At 58.1% G+C, this 13,331-nt stretch overlaps 1 protein-coding gene across 2 annotated transcripts; it reads left to right on the plus strand.

Moving 5' to 3' along the window:
- Positions 1–6,870: 6,870 nt before the first annotated feature.
- Positions 6,871–12,831, plus strand: LOC132243840 (uncharacterized). Of its 2 annotated transcripts, XM_059714348.1 has the most exons (8): positions 6,871–8,888; positions 9,305–9,423; positions 10,265–10,344; positions 10,498–10,600; positions 10,709–10,795; positions 10,999–11,255; positions 11,365–11,459; positions 11,677–12,831. In XM_059714348.1, exons 1-6 carry the CDS (start codon positions 8,363–8,365, stop codon positions 11,128–11,130), a joined length of 1,047 nt encoding a protein of 348 aa, XP_059570331.1. In that variant the 5' UTR covers positions 6,871–8,362; the 3' UTR covers positions 11,131–11,255; positions 11,365–11,459; positions 11,677–12,831. The 2 variants fall into 2 exon arrangements, with proteins under 2 accessions (XP_059570331.1, XP_059570330.1); XM_059714347.1 differs by lacking the exons at positions 10,999–11,255; positions 11,365–11,459; positions 11,677–12,831 and having other exon boundaries at positions 10,709–10,983.
- The last annotated feature ends 500 nt before the right edge of the window (positions 12,832–13,331 follow it).

Raw genomic sequence — 13,331 nt, forward strand, 5'->3', positions numbered from 1 at the left:
TTTAGTGAGAACGATGACAAGACTGATGCTGTGGCTCTGAGCTCTGGCGATCCCTTCCAGCCTCATGTCTCGATGCTATGATGTTGTTCTACAGCATCTGTCCGCCCAAACCTCCCCATCACGCCCTTTCCTTGTGTCTCCTTCCAGAACCCACCTCGCTCCCACCGACCGTGTGTGGACATGGATCTACCCTCAGCATCACACCAGAGACCAGGGTAAGTAGCGTGGTGGGGTTTACCTCTCCCTGGGGCACTTGAGGGCTCCTCTGGGGCAGAATCTGAGGCTCCAGAGTAACCCCTGGGGTCCCACTTCTCACTGGGGTCATTGGCTTGCAGGTTCAGGGCGTTTCTCCAGCTGGGGCATAGTCCTCCTAGTGCTTGCGAATCTCCCGCTGGCTGTGGCTAGATATCTGCTGTACAGACATGGATGTCTGCTGGGGCTTGGGAAGCAGGGCAGTGCAGGTGGACAGGCACAGCCCCAGGGTGCTCTGGATGCTGGACAGAAGCAATGGACACGCTCGCCAATGGTCACGTGCAGACAGACAGACAGAGCATCACCAGTGTGGTTTTTTCCTGGTGGGGGCAACAGGGCCTAAGCTGGAATCTGGGTCTAGGCTGGACCATGCCTTTCCCACCAGCGACGTCCAGCCCTCAGCTGATGTGTGTCTGTATAATTCAGAATGCGTAAGGGGGGCGGGGGGGAGGAATGTATATATGTATGTATGTATATAAAAAATTAGGTAGACTTTTGTGTGTGTGTGTGTGTGTGTGTGTGTGTGTGTGTGTGTGTGTGTGTGTGTATTAAGGTTACCATATACCTGAGTTTTCCCAGATGTCCTCTTTTTGGGTCCTCCCGTTTCCGCCCAGGCAGTTTTTTAAAATATCAGCAAATAACTTGGATTTTGCTCAGCTCAGCATTTGAACTCCTTTCCTGGAAGTGCCCTAGACCCCAGCTCTTCACTGGGTTCCAGTGAATTTTTTGTGTGCCAAGTCAAATCAGGCAAATCAAGTCCAAATCCGTGAGCCAGTCCAGAGCCGTACGTGGCCCTACAACCAACAAACATCCTCCACCCCCACCAGGGGTTTCAGAAATTTCCAAAGTCTTTTGGCAGGCAACCTACGTGCAGGCCCAAGCCTTGGGGTTTGGATTGACCTCAAGTTTCATTTGCCCTCAGCTGTATGGCTGCAGAAGCAAGCTAGGGAGGAGCCTCCCATTTCCATAAAGTGGGCTTTAGGCCCCAACACCTCAGCGGGTACTAAACCATGCCAGAAGAACAGTTATCCCTGGGAACACTTAAGGAAAACTGCCTTCATGGCCCCAGATACGTGGTGTTTCCCCTGCCAGCTAAGAACAGATTGAATTTTATTAGTAGGTGTTTAGAATCATGAACCAACAAGATGACAAAGCCAGAAGGGGAATACAGAGCGCCCGAGCAAGGGACTAACATAAGAGGGATGGGGGTGAGGAGGGAATCGCAACTAAGAAAGATGCAATGGAGCAGGGGTTGGCAAAGTTTTTGGGCTGAGTGCCAAAAACCGTGCAACCTTAACTTGGAAGACGTTGGCATGCCAGGGATGCATGCGAGGGAAGCTGCAAAGGGCCCGATCCTCGTGGCAGTGCAGCCCCAGTCCTTTTCCCACTGTCTGCATGGAGGCCTGCATGCAGAGGGAAGACTGCTGTTTGGGAGCAATACAAGCCATTTTTTCCATTCCTTTCCTCCCTGATGATGATGTTGTTCCCGGGTCTGTGTTGCCAAAAAAAGCTCCAGGCTTCTCCCATTCCTTCGTAGTGGAGCTTGGGCAGTGAGCAGGTGATTGCAGAGGAGCCAGGAAGGGAAGAAGGAGTGGCACCAAGACCTGGAGCGGGACACCTGGGGGAAGCAGCTGCCCCTCCACTCGGGGCTGGGGAGGGGAAGGCAGGGGCACCAAGCGAGACAGGGGAAGGCTCCTGCTGCCCCTCGCCCTTGGGTGCAGAGGCTCTGCATGTGTGTGAGAGAGTGAGATCAGGTAGACGTCTTTCATTACACCAGTTAAATAGTTGCAAAAGAAATTGTTCTTTGCAAGCTTTCAGGCCCGCACGCCTTTCATCAGACAAAGGAGAAAATGAAGCTGTTATGCTTTGCCAAGGTGGAAAAGAAGCCAGTGTGTAAAAAAAACCCCAAAAACAACAAAACTGCTCTGTGAAAATGCAAATGCAGCCTAGCTTGGGAGACAAAAGCTGATGACAGGCTGGTTCCTGGGGTTATCAGATGGCAGACAGGGTGTAGAGTGCCATGAACCTGATGTTAATATTAAGTCCAGGCTTGCAAAATATATGTTGCTGTTGAGTTTGGCTTCTTCACATTGTGAAGTTTGCATTGCAAACAGCAAAATACGGTATCTTCCATGTTTCATAGTTTCATAGTAGCTAGGGTCAGGAGTGACCTGAACAGATCATCTGGCCTGACCCCCTGCCATAGGCAGGAATGAATGCTGGGTTCACAAGACCCCAGACAGGTGATCGTCCAACCTCCTCTTGAATTTGCCCAAGGTAGGGGCAAGGACTACTTCCCTGGGAAGTTGGTTTCAGATTTTGGCCACTCTAACTGTAAAATATTGCCTTCTGATCTCCAACCTAAACCTATTCTCCATCAGCTTATTACCATTGTTCCCTGTCACCCAGGCGGTGCTGGGGAGAAAAGGGCTCTGCCTCTTTGATGTTGATCCCCCCTGAAGAGCTTGTAGGCAGCCACCAGGTCCCCCCTCAGCCTCCTCTTGCTGAGGCTGAACAGGTTCAGGTCCCTCAGTCTCTCATCGTAGGGCCTGTCCTGCTGCCCTCTCACCAAGCGGGTGGCGCTCCTCTGAACCCTCTCCAGGCTGGCCACATCCCTTTTGAAGTGCGGCGCCCAGTAATGGACACAGTACTCCAACTGCGGCCTGACCAAAGTCGCATAGAGGGGGAGGATCACCTCTCTGGACTGGCTTGAGATGCATGTTCCGGGATCAGCGAGTGAGATCAGGCTCTCTCTGTATGCGTATGCCTGTGTGTGTGGCATGTGTGTGCATGTGCCTGCAGGCAACTGGGAGTGGGACGCACACCCCTCTCCTTGCCCCCAGATAACCTGCCTTCCACTTTCCCCCCGCACACATGGTGTATGCGAGCACAGGCACAGAGGCATGCACAGGCACATGTTTCCATGGGGTGACAGTGCAGCAGTGCAGACGTGGGGGCAGGAGCAGGGGGCTCTTTGAGGGCTGGTGGGCAATAGCAGCAGGTGGCAGGGAGCTGGCAGTGGCCTGGGCACCCATTCCAAGGGTTGCTGACCCCTGTAATGGAGCAAAGCAGCAAAAGTTCAGGTGTATTGAACGGCAAGTTTCCTTTTAAGACACTTGCAGACGGTTCTCTGGATAAAAGGAAGGTTATCTGTATCAATTGCACGGCTGAGGTCCAGTATCCTTGATGCACCTTGGGTCAGCAGTACGATGTATTCACAAAACATGCTTTCGCTGCCTTTTCTCTTGCTACAGATAACCCATGACAGCAAATGAATCCTGCCAGCTGTGGCAGAGTACGCTGGCTGAGGTCCAGCATTGCTACAAGCCCATGGATCAAACCAAGTACAACAGCTTAAGTACAGCCAGGGGCATGAACGCCACATGCCTCTGAAGGCTAGGGGGGCACAGCGAGCTCCTGCAGGCGGCAGCGGTGCTGCAGTCAGACTGAAAGTCATCGACCACCCGCAGGCATTACTGGCAGTGTCGTTGGCTAGCGGCAATTGCGGACTGCCCGCAGACGCTGCCAGCAGTGCCAGTGGTGGGGGGCGAGGAGGCGGTGGCAAGCAGGGGATGCACCGCCACGCTTTTCATAGGGGGTGCACCACCATGCTCAGAGGGTGCATGTGCACCTGTGTGCACCCCTTACGCATCACCAATGGCCAGGGGACTTCTTGAGTTACAGGCCCAGGGTAGGAGGCTGTCCCCCCCAGATCAGGTTCTCCAATCTATGTGTTGTGGAAGGACTGACTTGGATTTGCAAACCCAGGACTATTTCTCCGCTGAGTACAACAGGAGGCCTCTGGTGCAGCTGTAACCCCATGGCGGGAGTGTTTCCCTTGATGACTGGCATCCAGTTTTTTGGTGAGTTCTTGCTATGCCTGTGCTGGGGTTCAGGTGAGTTTTTGGTGGGAGTCTGCGATTCATTGGGGTTACCATACTTCAGGGTTTTGTCCTCTTTTTGAGTCCTCTGATCTCCATTGGGGCAGTTTTCTAAAATACCAACAAATGTCCAGAATTTCCTCCACTAGTCCTTTTTCAACATGGATGCTGGTAGGTAGAAGTGTTTTATTTCCCAGCTTGCCTAGCCTGAGCTCCTGTGTGCCAGTACCTACAGGGAGACAGATCCACATGGCCAACATCTTTGGGCTTAGGTGGGGCACTGGGGGGAGGCAAAGAGAGGCGTGGGGCATTCACCATGCCTTGGAGGGGCAAACTGCAGGATGCAGTGTAGGTAGTTGGGAAATATTGGCCTCCTTGCATTGCAACTGGTGGCATTGCCCGCTCCACTGAGGTGGGGGTGGGGCAGGACCCCAAATGATCCCTACCACCTCCTGTGCAGAACTGCTCCTTCTACCCCATGCCTGGGTGCAAGGCTGAAGTGGACAGGGCCTCGGTGCTCTCGTCTTCAGTCCTTGTGCTCAAGGTGAAGGGCCTGGGCAGGAGCGGATGCATGCTGCAGATCACTGCATGGATGCACAGATGCTTTGGCTTCTTCAACCATGGGATGTTGTTGAAAGAAGAAGGATTGGTAGGAAGAGATGGGATCCACCTGACGCATAAAGGGAAGAGTGTGCTGGCAGACAAGCTGGCTAACATAGTGAGGAGGGCTTTAAACCAGGTTTGCCAGGAGATGGAGACCAAAGCCTGGAGGTATGTGGGGAAGTGGGTGACCTGGAGGAAGCACAAGCAGGACGGAGCAGTAGGAGAGCCTTCTCGTTCTTCCTGGGGAAGTAGGGCAATGGGGGAGTTACCCCAGCTGTCTGCACAGCAACACCCTCAGCCTGGGAAATGAGCAGGAAGGATTGGGAGTCCTTGCACAGTCCTGGATCGATGATGTGACTGGAATAAGAGAGATTTGGTGGGAAAGTTCGCATGGCTGAAGCACTGTCCCGGATGGGTATAAAGTGGTGAGGAAGGACAGGCAGGGGAGAAGAGGAGGAGGAGCTGCTGTTCATGTAAAACAGAGAGATGATTGCTCCATTCTCCATCACAGGCCCTGACTCTCACAGGGGACTTCAGTCAGCCTGATGTACTGAGAGGGCAATACAGCTGATCCTGAGGACAGGAAGGGAGGAGAGCAGCAGAGCATGGACCTGGACTTGAGACAAGTGGACTTGAACTGGCCAAGGGAACCGATGGGCAGGATCCCCTGGGATTGCGTGCAGGGGCAGAGGAGTCCAGGAGAGATGGCTGTATCTTAAAGATACCTGACTGAGGGGGCGGGAAGGAACCACCCTGATGCGCGGGCACTCCTGCAAGCACGGTGGAGATCAGCTCGCTCGGGGGATCGTGTCAGAAGCTGCTGCAGCCGCCTGACCGGGGGCTGGGGCTGGGCTTTTGGTTAGTAACTGAGAGCAGGCAAGTGTGGAGCTGTATGTGTGCTTGGGAGGAGTAGCACGCCCCATTAGTGTTGTACGTCAGAGAGAAATGGGTCACCTTCTCCATGCTACTACGAAGCTGGAGGGACCCTGGGGACCCCATTGAGAGCTGGATCCAGGAGGTGTTTTGCCAGCAAGGGAACTTGGAGCTGGGCCTGGCCATGGGGTTTGGGGCCCTCCAAGCCAGTAGCCAGGCTGCGCGGGGTCTCGTGCTGGAGCAGGCTGAGCTGTGCTTAGGGTCAGGGTCAGGGTCAGCGTTAGGGCACAGGACAGGGCTGGAGGTGTCTTCCTGGGTCGAGTTGGTTGGACTCTCAGAGATGGATTTCGGGTCTGGCGTGGGAGGGCAGTCCACGCGCACAGGAAGCAACCTGGACCCCAGGCCCCAGCTGCCCTTGAGCTAGGAGAGCTGCCGGCAGTAGGGTTGGCATTTCGTGGCAGGTGCCTTGTGCTACAGCCTGTGTGGCTCGCTCATGCCTTGGCTTCTCTGCGGACACAGGGGCTGGGACGGGTCTGAGGGTGCAAGGTGAGCACTTGAGGGTCTGGCAGAAGACTCCCCAAAGCAAGAGATCAGGCTCTCAGATACCAAGAGACTTGCTTCTTAGTCTTTCTCTGTGACCCCAGTGTGTCACTTAGTGGGTAGCTGACAGGCCCTGCTTCTCCAACAGTTTTCATGTCTACACAGTGGTAACACTTAGGACTTGAGCCGCCTGAGCTAGGGCTACGGGTAGCATGAGAGCACAGGCCAGGACTAGAGCCGTCTGTCCAGCTGGGGTGGCAGGGCTCTCAGGGCCATGTTTTGGGCAGTCCATGTTCGTAGTAAGGGGGATGGATGCTGGGACCACCCATCCAGGGCTGTGGGTGGGAGGTCTCCCAGAGGTGGGGCAGGTGTGAGGGTTTGTTGGTTCCTCTTCCTCCAGCGTGAATTGAGGTCACTATGAATCTCCTAATTCAATTTAGGATTGTGTGTTTTTAGGCACTTCAATGTAGCGCCTGTGGTCAGGCTGCTTGTGGTCCCTTCCTGCGGTCTGGCTTTGGGCTGTTCCAGCTCCGTTTCGGGTTAGGATGAGGGTTGAGGAAGAGACATGGATGGAGCTGCTTTCTGGTTTGTGTGGTAGGACTCTCGGCACTGTGTCAAGGGCACAGGCTAGCAGAGCAGTCGGTGATCATAGTAAATGGGGTGGCCCTCGGGGCAGCCCACGTGGGGGCTGGGGCGGGAGGGCTCTTGGCCATGGGGTTGGACGCTGCGGGGTGGAAGGACTTGGGGTGACGTTTGCGGGGCTGCAGCGCTGGGTGTGGGGGCGATGGAGCTGGTCCCCGGGCATTGCCGCGGCAGCGTTCATATCATTGCGGCTCTGCGGGATCCAGGCAGTCTCAGCAGAGGCTGGAGCAGTGCTGCCGGGTGCCTGGGGGCTGCAGACATGGGTGAGTCAACTGAGGAGAGCGCTGCCCCACCGGGTGCCCCTGCCCGAGGGCAACGCAGGTGTCGAGATGAGGCCCCTTGCCCCAGGAACTGTCAGAGCCAGACGTGAAAGAGCCACGGGGCCGGCGCCCTCCTGCCCCAGGACGAGGTGTCCTCGGGGGATGCAGCCCAAGGGGGTGGGATTTGCCCCAGCCCCCCCAGCAATGGGACGAGGAAGGGCAGTGGTGCCCGATTCTCCAGGTCGTGACGAGCCAGGAGTGGGCACCTGGCCAGTGCCTTTCTCTCGGGGGTGGTTTGTTCCTGTGTAAAGCCCGGAGCGAGGAAACGGAGCCGTGCCTGGCTGAGCGGCCTCACCGAAGGCACCTGGACGTGGGGTTTCACCTCTTTTCAACCAGCACAGGATTGAAGCACAAACCCGGATCGCTCCCAATGCCTGAGGATTCGTTCTGTTGTTGAAATCACAGTCCAGGGGCACAAGTATTTTGGGCAATTTCAAATTGCCATCTTCTTTCTTTTAGTGATCGACACACACTGTGTGGAGAGCGAGGGGAGACCCGGGGTCGGGGAGGACTTCACCCTTTGCTCTCTCACCCAGCAGGGAGCAGGTAAGGATGAGGTCCTTCGGCAGTGCCGCCGGAGGCTGCGGCAGCGGGAGATCTGGGAGGGGAGCGAGGGGCTCTTCTGCCTCCAGGCTTGTGGCTGCGTTCGGAGAGAAGTGCAGAACGGAGACGGAGCCGACAAGACCTGCCTTGGGAGCGAGGGGCTGCGTAATGCTCCCTGCCAGCGCTGTGTGTAGGAGGCAGGAGCCGGGCGGGCTCTGGGGCCATCTCCTGCCCAGGCCGTGGTAAGAAATGTTTGCGCTCTAACCTTGTGTGTCTTTTATCGCCTCTTCAGGCCAGCTTTTCCTGCACGGGTGTTGCAGGGCTTCAAAACCGGGCCCGGGCCCGGGTTGCTGTCCCTGCCAGGATGGCTGGAGTGCGGTGCACAGCCAGTGTGGATTAAAACACGGGTTCCTCTTACATTAGATCTAGCGGCACGGTTTTTGTTGGTGCTTCAGCCCCAAGCCAGGCACATGGAGCCAGAGGTCAGGGTCCGGAGCAGGGAGCTGTGTCCAAACCAGCTTCCTGCCGGTGATTGCCCCTGAGCCCAGGGCTTCCCTGCCCATGATCCCAAGTCATCAGGAGGCTGGCGGCATGGGGGCATCCCCGGGGACACCGGCCTGTCTCCTGAAGAGCAGGAGGTTCGGGGGCAGACGGGTGCACAGGGATGCCTTGAAGCCCAGCTGATGACTGCTCCTGCTCAGTGCCAGGATGGACAGGCTGAGGCGGGTGCTGAGCAGGAGGACCGCCAAGGTGGGCTTCGTGCCAGCAGATCACAGCAGGGGGCCTGGGCAGGAAAATCTGGGCCCCCCCAGCCATGAAGAGGAGGGGCCCATCAAGGCGAGGACGTGGCTGTGCCCCGTGTGCTGGTGTAAGAAAGCAGCATGTGCCAGCACCAAAGAAGAGCATTTGCAGCAGCCCACCACCTCCAGGTGCAAGTGGAGGTGGCCCTGGGTGCACCTGGGCAGGCGGGAGCCCGGAGGAGAGGAGCGCCGGGCACAAGAGCCGTGCAGCCTCCTGCCTGGGGCATGGAGCAGCCTGGAGCCCGGCCCTGCAGTCCCCCGGCAGGAGGCAGCCCCCTGCAGAGACGTGGAGGAGGGCCCAGCCTCCCTGGGGCAGGAGCGAAGCCCGTCCTGCACCAGCCCCAACCCTAGCCTGAGCTGCAGCTCCTCCTTCGCGGACTTGCACGGCTCTCTGGGGTCCGCGAGCCCCCCAGCCCCTGGCGCCAGCCGCACCGGTGAGGAGCCGCGCTGGGGCCACCCAGTCTCAGGGCCATTCGCTCCGGGGGGCAAGGCAGACCCTGCGCAGGGCTGGGCAGGGGCATCCTGGCCAAGGCGAGGGGGCTGAGCTGCACGACCTGCAGGTCTCCGTGCGTGGGGTGGCCTTGGTGGGGGTGGGTGAAGGGGGAGGCAGGATCACTTGTGGGGGCACAGGGACCTCCCAGGGCAGCGGGGCAGTCCAGTGTGCTCTCAGCCATGGGGGCCGTGAGGTTGCGGGGGCGGAGGAGCGGGATGGAGAGGGCCCTGGGAGATTTCTGCAGACAGGGGGCCCTTGGCTGGCGAGGGGAGCACGGCCCCATCTCTGCCCCCCACACTGCACATGTCTTCCCCTCAGGGGCAAAGGACTCACCCCCCACTTTCCTTCCTGCTGCAGCGAGTCCCAGTCCGGCCACAGAGAAGATGCAGGACGAGGAAAACCAGGAGAGGGAAGATGAGGGGACCCCGGAGGAAGCTGCGCTCAGTGTCACCCAGCGCCTCCAGGACCGCGGGAAGGTAGGAAACCCGTTCAGTCCTCTGTTCCCTCCCTGGGGGAGCCCATCCCGCTGACCCGGAGCTGCCAAGGGGAGACGCTCGCCCGCGGGCAATGCTAGGGGTGGGTGTGTTTGTGAAGCCCCACCTGGGTCCCCTCCCGCCACAGACACTGCCCTGCTTCTCCCTGCGCCTGCCCAGGAGGAGACTCATGGCAGCACCCTGGGGTCCCAAGAGGCCTGAGTCCCACAGCGGGTTTGTGGGGGACAGGGAGGTCCCTGGCTCAGAGCCTCCCTTTACCCCGGTCCCGCTCCTGGTAGATGCAGCGCAGGAGGGACGGGCAGCGCCTGCTGCGGGAGCTCCTCACCCTGCAGGCAGCCGTGCAGCAGAGGGGACACGAGGCTGTGGAGCTGCAGGGATGGAAAGCGTCCGTGCCAGAGAAGATCGTGGTGAGTAGGAGGTAGCACGGGATGGGAGAGGAGAAGAGGCTACTTGATGCTTGAAGTCCTCGTGGTGCAAAACCACAGTCTTTGAGGGCTGCTTCCAGTGTTGGTGGCCAGCATCTCGAAACATCAACTGGATTGAGGGTCCGGACAGGAACAATTTGATAATTTGATGCTTGGTGTCTTCGGTGTTTTGGCATCGGTGTGTTCAAGGGCTGCCACTGGAGAGGAGAAGAGAGGGGAAATGGTTTTTTTGCATCCAGGGTGGAGGGGAGAGATGGAGCTGGACTGGGGAGAGAAGGGCAGGCGCACCAGGGCCTGGGCATTGAGCTTGGGCAGCAGAGACGGGAAATCCTGGTAGAGGCTGGGGGGAATCGTGGCCTGTGCTGCCCTAACCTCGCCCTTCTCTTTGTGTCTCACAGGAGCTGATGGAGGATGTCTCCAGGGAGGAAGATCTAGCAAATGCCACCCCAGACATCATAGCTGCCTTCTGGTGCCTCAGGTACCAGGACCTCTGCCCGACTGGCCTATCTCTGCCATGGGCCAGGGGGATCCCCGCTGCTCAGGCCCAGGTTTCCTGGCTCTTTCCTGCCAAGCCCAGTGCCACCCCTGCCCCGCACAGCTCAGTGTCACACAGGCTCCTCTCTCCTGACAGTGCCCTGGAGATGTGCCTGGACCCCTTCCTGCAGTCGTGCCTCCTCCGAGCTGCAGCTTGCAAAACTTTCGGGGCCGTAGAGCACGACAACATCAGCAACCTGGTAGGTCCTCCTGGCACTGCCCTGTGCCACATGCCAGCCCCTGGCAGGTGCGGGCACAAGCTGCCTGGCGCTGACCCTGGGCTCTCCCTCCCCTTCCTGGCCATGCAGAGGATGCACATGGGCAACCTGGAGGGCCTGCTGTGGTGCCTGCTGTCCAGCGTCCCCAGTCTGGACAGGCTGAATTTCTTGTGGGAGGTGAGCAGGATGCAGAGGGGCTGGGCTCAGGGATGGGCAGCCTCCATCCCCGTGACCTGCACGAGCCTCTCTCAACACCTTTGGAGACCTAAGGCAGAGGCTGAAGCCCCAGCTCAAAGCCTCGGCCGTGAGGAGGCGGCAGACAGGGCTGGTCTGTACAGCAGGGGCATGTGACCGCTGATCTTGATGCCTTCCTCCCACAGCAATTCACCTTCTGGATGGAGGCGGTAGCTGCCCAGCACCGAGCCCTGGGCATGAGGGCAAGCCCCACCCTCATGTCCTTTGCTGCCCTCCTGCTCCCACAATTTGAGGTCAGTGAGCCCCGACCCCACTGATGTGCCTGAGGTGGGGGACATGGCAGTGCGCCTGGAGCTGTCCATCGGTGACCCAGTGGAGACCATTGGCTGCGACGCCATGGAGAGCTTGTATTGGCTCACTCGAATCCTCCTGCACCAGAGGGGTAAGGAGACCCATCCCAATTAGAGGACCACGGTGCAAACGGTGCCCCCCAAAACCCTGATCCAAAGCTAGGATGGCAGCTCAGAGCCTCATGTCTCCACTCCTTGCAGGCCGAGACATGCAAGGGGCAGACGAGATGTTTGGCGAGTGCCAACTGGAGCCGAGCCTGGTCCAGTGCTACAGGGACCTGGCGAGAGTTGGGGAGGTGAGGATGCTGCGCCGAGCTGCAGGGCTGGGGCTGTGTCTCCTTGGGCTGGCTGTGTGCTAGGCTCTGGAGAAATGCCTGCTGCTTCTCTCCAGCTCACAGGGATCTTCCTGCGGCGGGTTAGAGCCTTGCAAGTGTGCAGAGTGACATGGTCCCAGGCCCCAGAGATGGAGCCTGGCTCTGAGATGCACCAAGATTTGCGTCCTCTTGCTTTCAGGTGCTGGGAAAGATCTTGTCCGAGGAATAAAAGAGATCGTTCCTGCAGCGGACCATTCTGGCAATTCATCATGGGCGGATGCACATCAAGAGAGCTGTGCTGGTTTTCCTCTATGCCATCCTGGGGGAAACCAGCCTCCTGATCGGGGACAAGGTCGGCAGGCACCTTGGGTGCAGGGAACTGAGAAAGGGCCCCTCGCCTCTGTGCCACGGCTTGTCTCTCTCCCGCATTGCAAGGAGCAGAGAGAGGTCATTAGCCATGGCAGTGTGAGCTTTAGCACAAGGCAAGGTTGATTTGCACCATATAGACGAACTGAATCCATGAGATATGTTTATAAAGCCCAAGAAAACAGTGACCCGCAGGTCACGTCAGCAGAGGCTGAAGCCTGCACCTGTCTATAAGTTGCAGATCTCCCCTGACTTGTGAGGACACTGGCCTCCAGGCTAACGGGAAGCCTGCCAAGTGCTTTGGAGAAAACAATAAATTCATCTGCCTGAGCATGATGGCACCTCCCTGTCCCACAGGGTGAGGGTCTCCGGCCAAGCCCATAGATAAAGAGCCCGTCCCCATCAGCACAAGCTTCCCCTTCCCAGGCTCAGGTCAGGATTGCTCAGGGGCTGCACAGGGCCCAGGTCACTACATGGGCACCAGCGCCAGAGACTCCTAGAAGAGCTGGGCTAAGGGGGACCCCAGGAGGTCATCTCACCCAGCCTCCTGCTCAGGGCAGGATCATGCCCATCTCAAGAAAGCCGACGTGTTTGTCCCAGCTCATCCCCCTCGCCTCGAGAACAGCGCTCAGGCACAAGGACCAGGCGTCTCACGCCTGAGACCTCGGACCCTCTATCAGTTGCCACAGGCAGTGCAGGCAGAGGGGGCACTGGCGCTGTCCCACCACTGCCAGGGCAGGACGCAGGTGCCAAACAGCCCTCAGGAGAGCCAAGGAAGAGGGCCAGGCCCCACTGGAGGGTGAACAGGACCTCCCGTGCACCGTGCGCAGCTGAGCAGGGGGAAGCTTTCCTCCTCGGCCCAGACGTGCCCATGGGCCTGCCCCTCCGCTGAGGCAGAGAGAGGCTATAGAAGTTAAGAGTAGCTTTACAATAAGAGTAACGCTAAGTTTAGAATAATAATAAAGTAAGATTAAGTTTCTTTTTCTAATTAGCATTGATGTTGGTCTTCTCTTCATGTGGAAAGCCATAGTAATCCCGAACAGTGTTGGTTGTTCAGGCTGGGACTCTCCTGAACTCCTAATCCAAATCAAAGAGCCCGCACATGCCTGGGATTGGCCTCGCGGTGGAGCAATGCTTGCGGGTGGGGCCTTGGTCCCCTGCAGGGCTGCTTTGGTGGGGAGGGCTGCAGCAGCAGGGCTGAATGATGGGGCTGGGGCTTTCCAGAGTAGGTTTGTGGCTCATGCTTCGGCACAACCAGTGGAGGTGGATGTAGGACACAGGGCTGGGCTGGGAGGGGTCACCACGTGTGGGGTCAGGATGTCATGGTGGAGGGCTCCTTTTGCTCCAGGGCTGTTGGGGTCTCCTGGGATCTCCTGGCTGGCTTTGACATTGGGGTTTGGCAGTTGTCCAAGCCAGTTCCTATCATGGTGCTGCTCGAGGTCTCTTCATCGGGGCGAGGTCTCCAACCTGGGGTCCAGGTGTGAGTGG

The sequence above is a fragment of the Alligator mississippiensis genome, chromosome 11 (assembly GCF_030867095.1).
Source record: "Alligator mississippiensis isolate rAllMis1 chromosome 11, rAllMis1, whole genome shotgun sequence".
NCBI classification, from domain to species: Eukaryota; Metazoa; Chordata; order Crocodylia; family Alligatoridae; genus Alligator; species Alligator mississippiensis.

Bases quoted from the DNA above. Each gene is read 5' to 3' on its own strand.
- LOC132243840 (XM_059714347.1), top strand. From the start codon at position 8,363: ATGGACAGGCTGAGGCGGGTGCTGAGCAGGAGGACCGCCAAGGTGGGC. The intron at 8,889-9,304 runs GTGAGGAGCCGC...TTCCTGCTGCAG, and splicing joins CCCTGGCGCCAGCCGCACCG to CGAGTCCCAGTCCGGCCACA. The intron at 9,424-10,264 runs GTAGGAAACCCG...TGTGTCTCACAG, and splicing joins GCCTCCAGGACCGCGGGAAG to GAGCTGATGGAGGATGTCTC.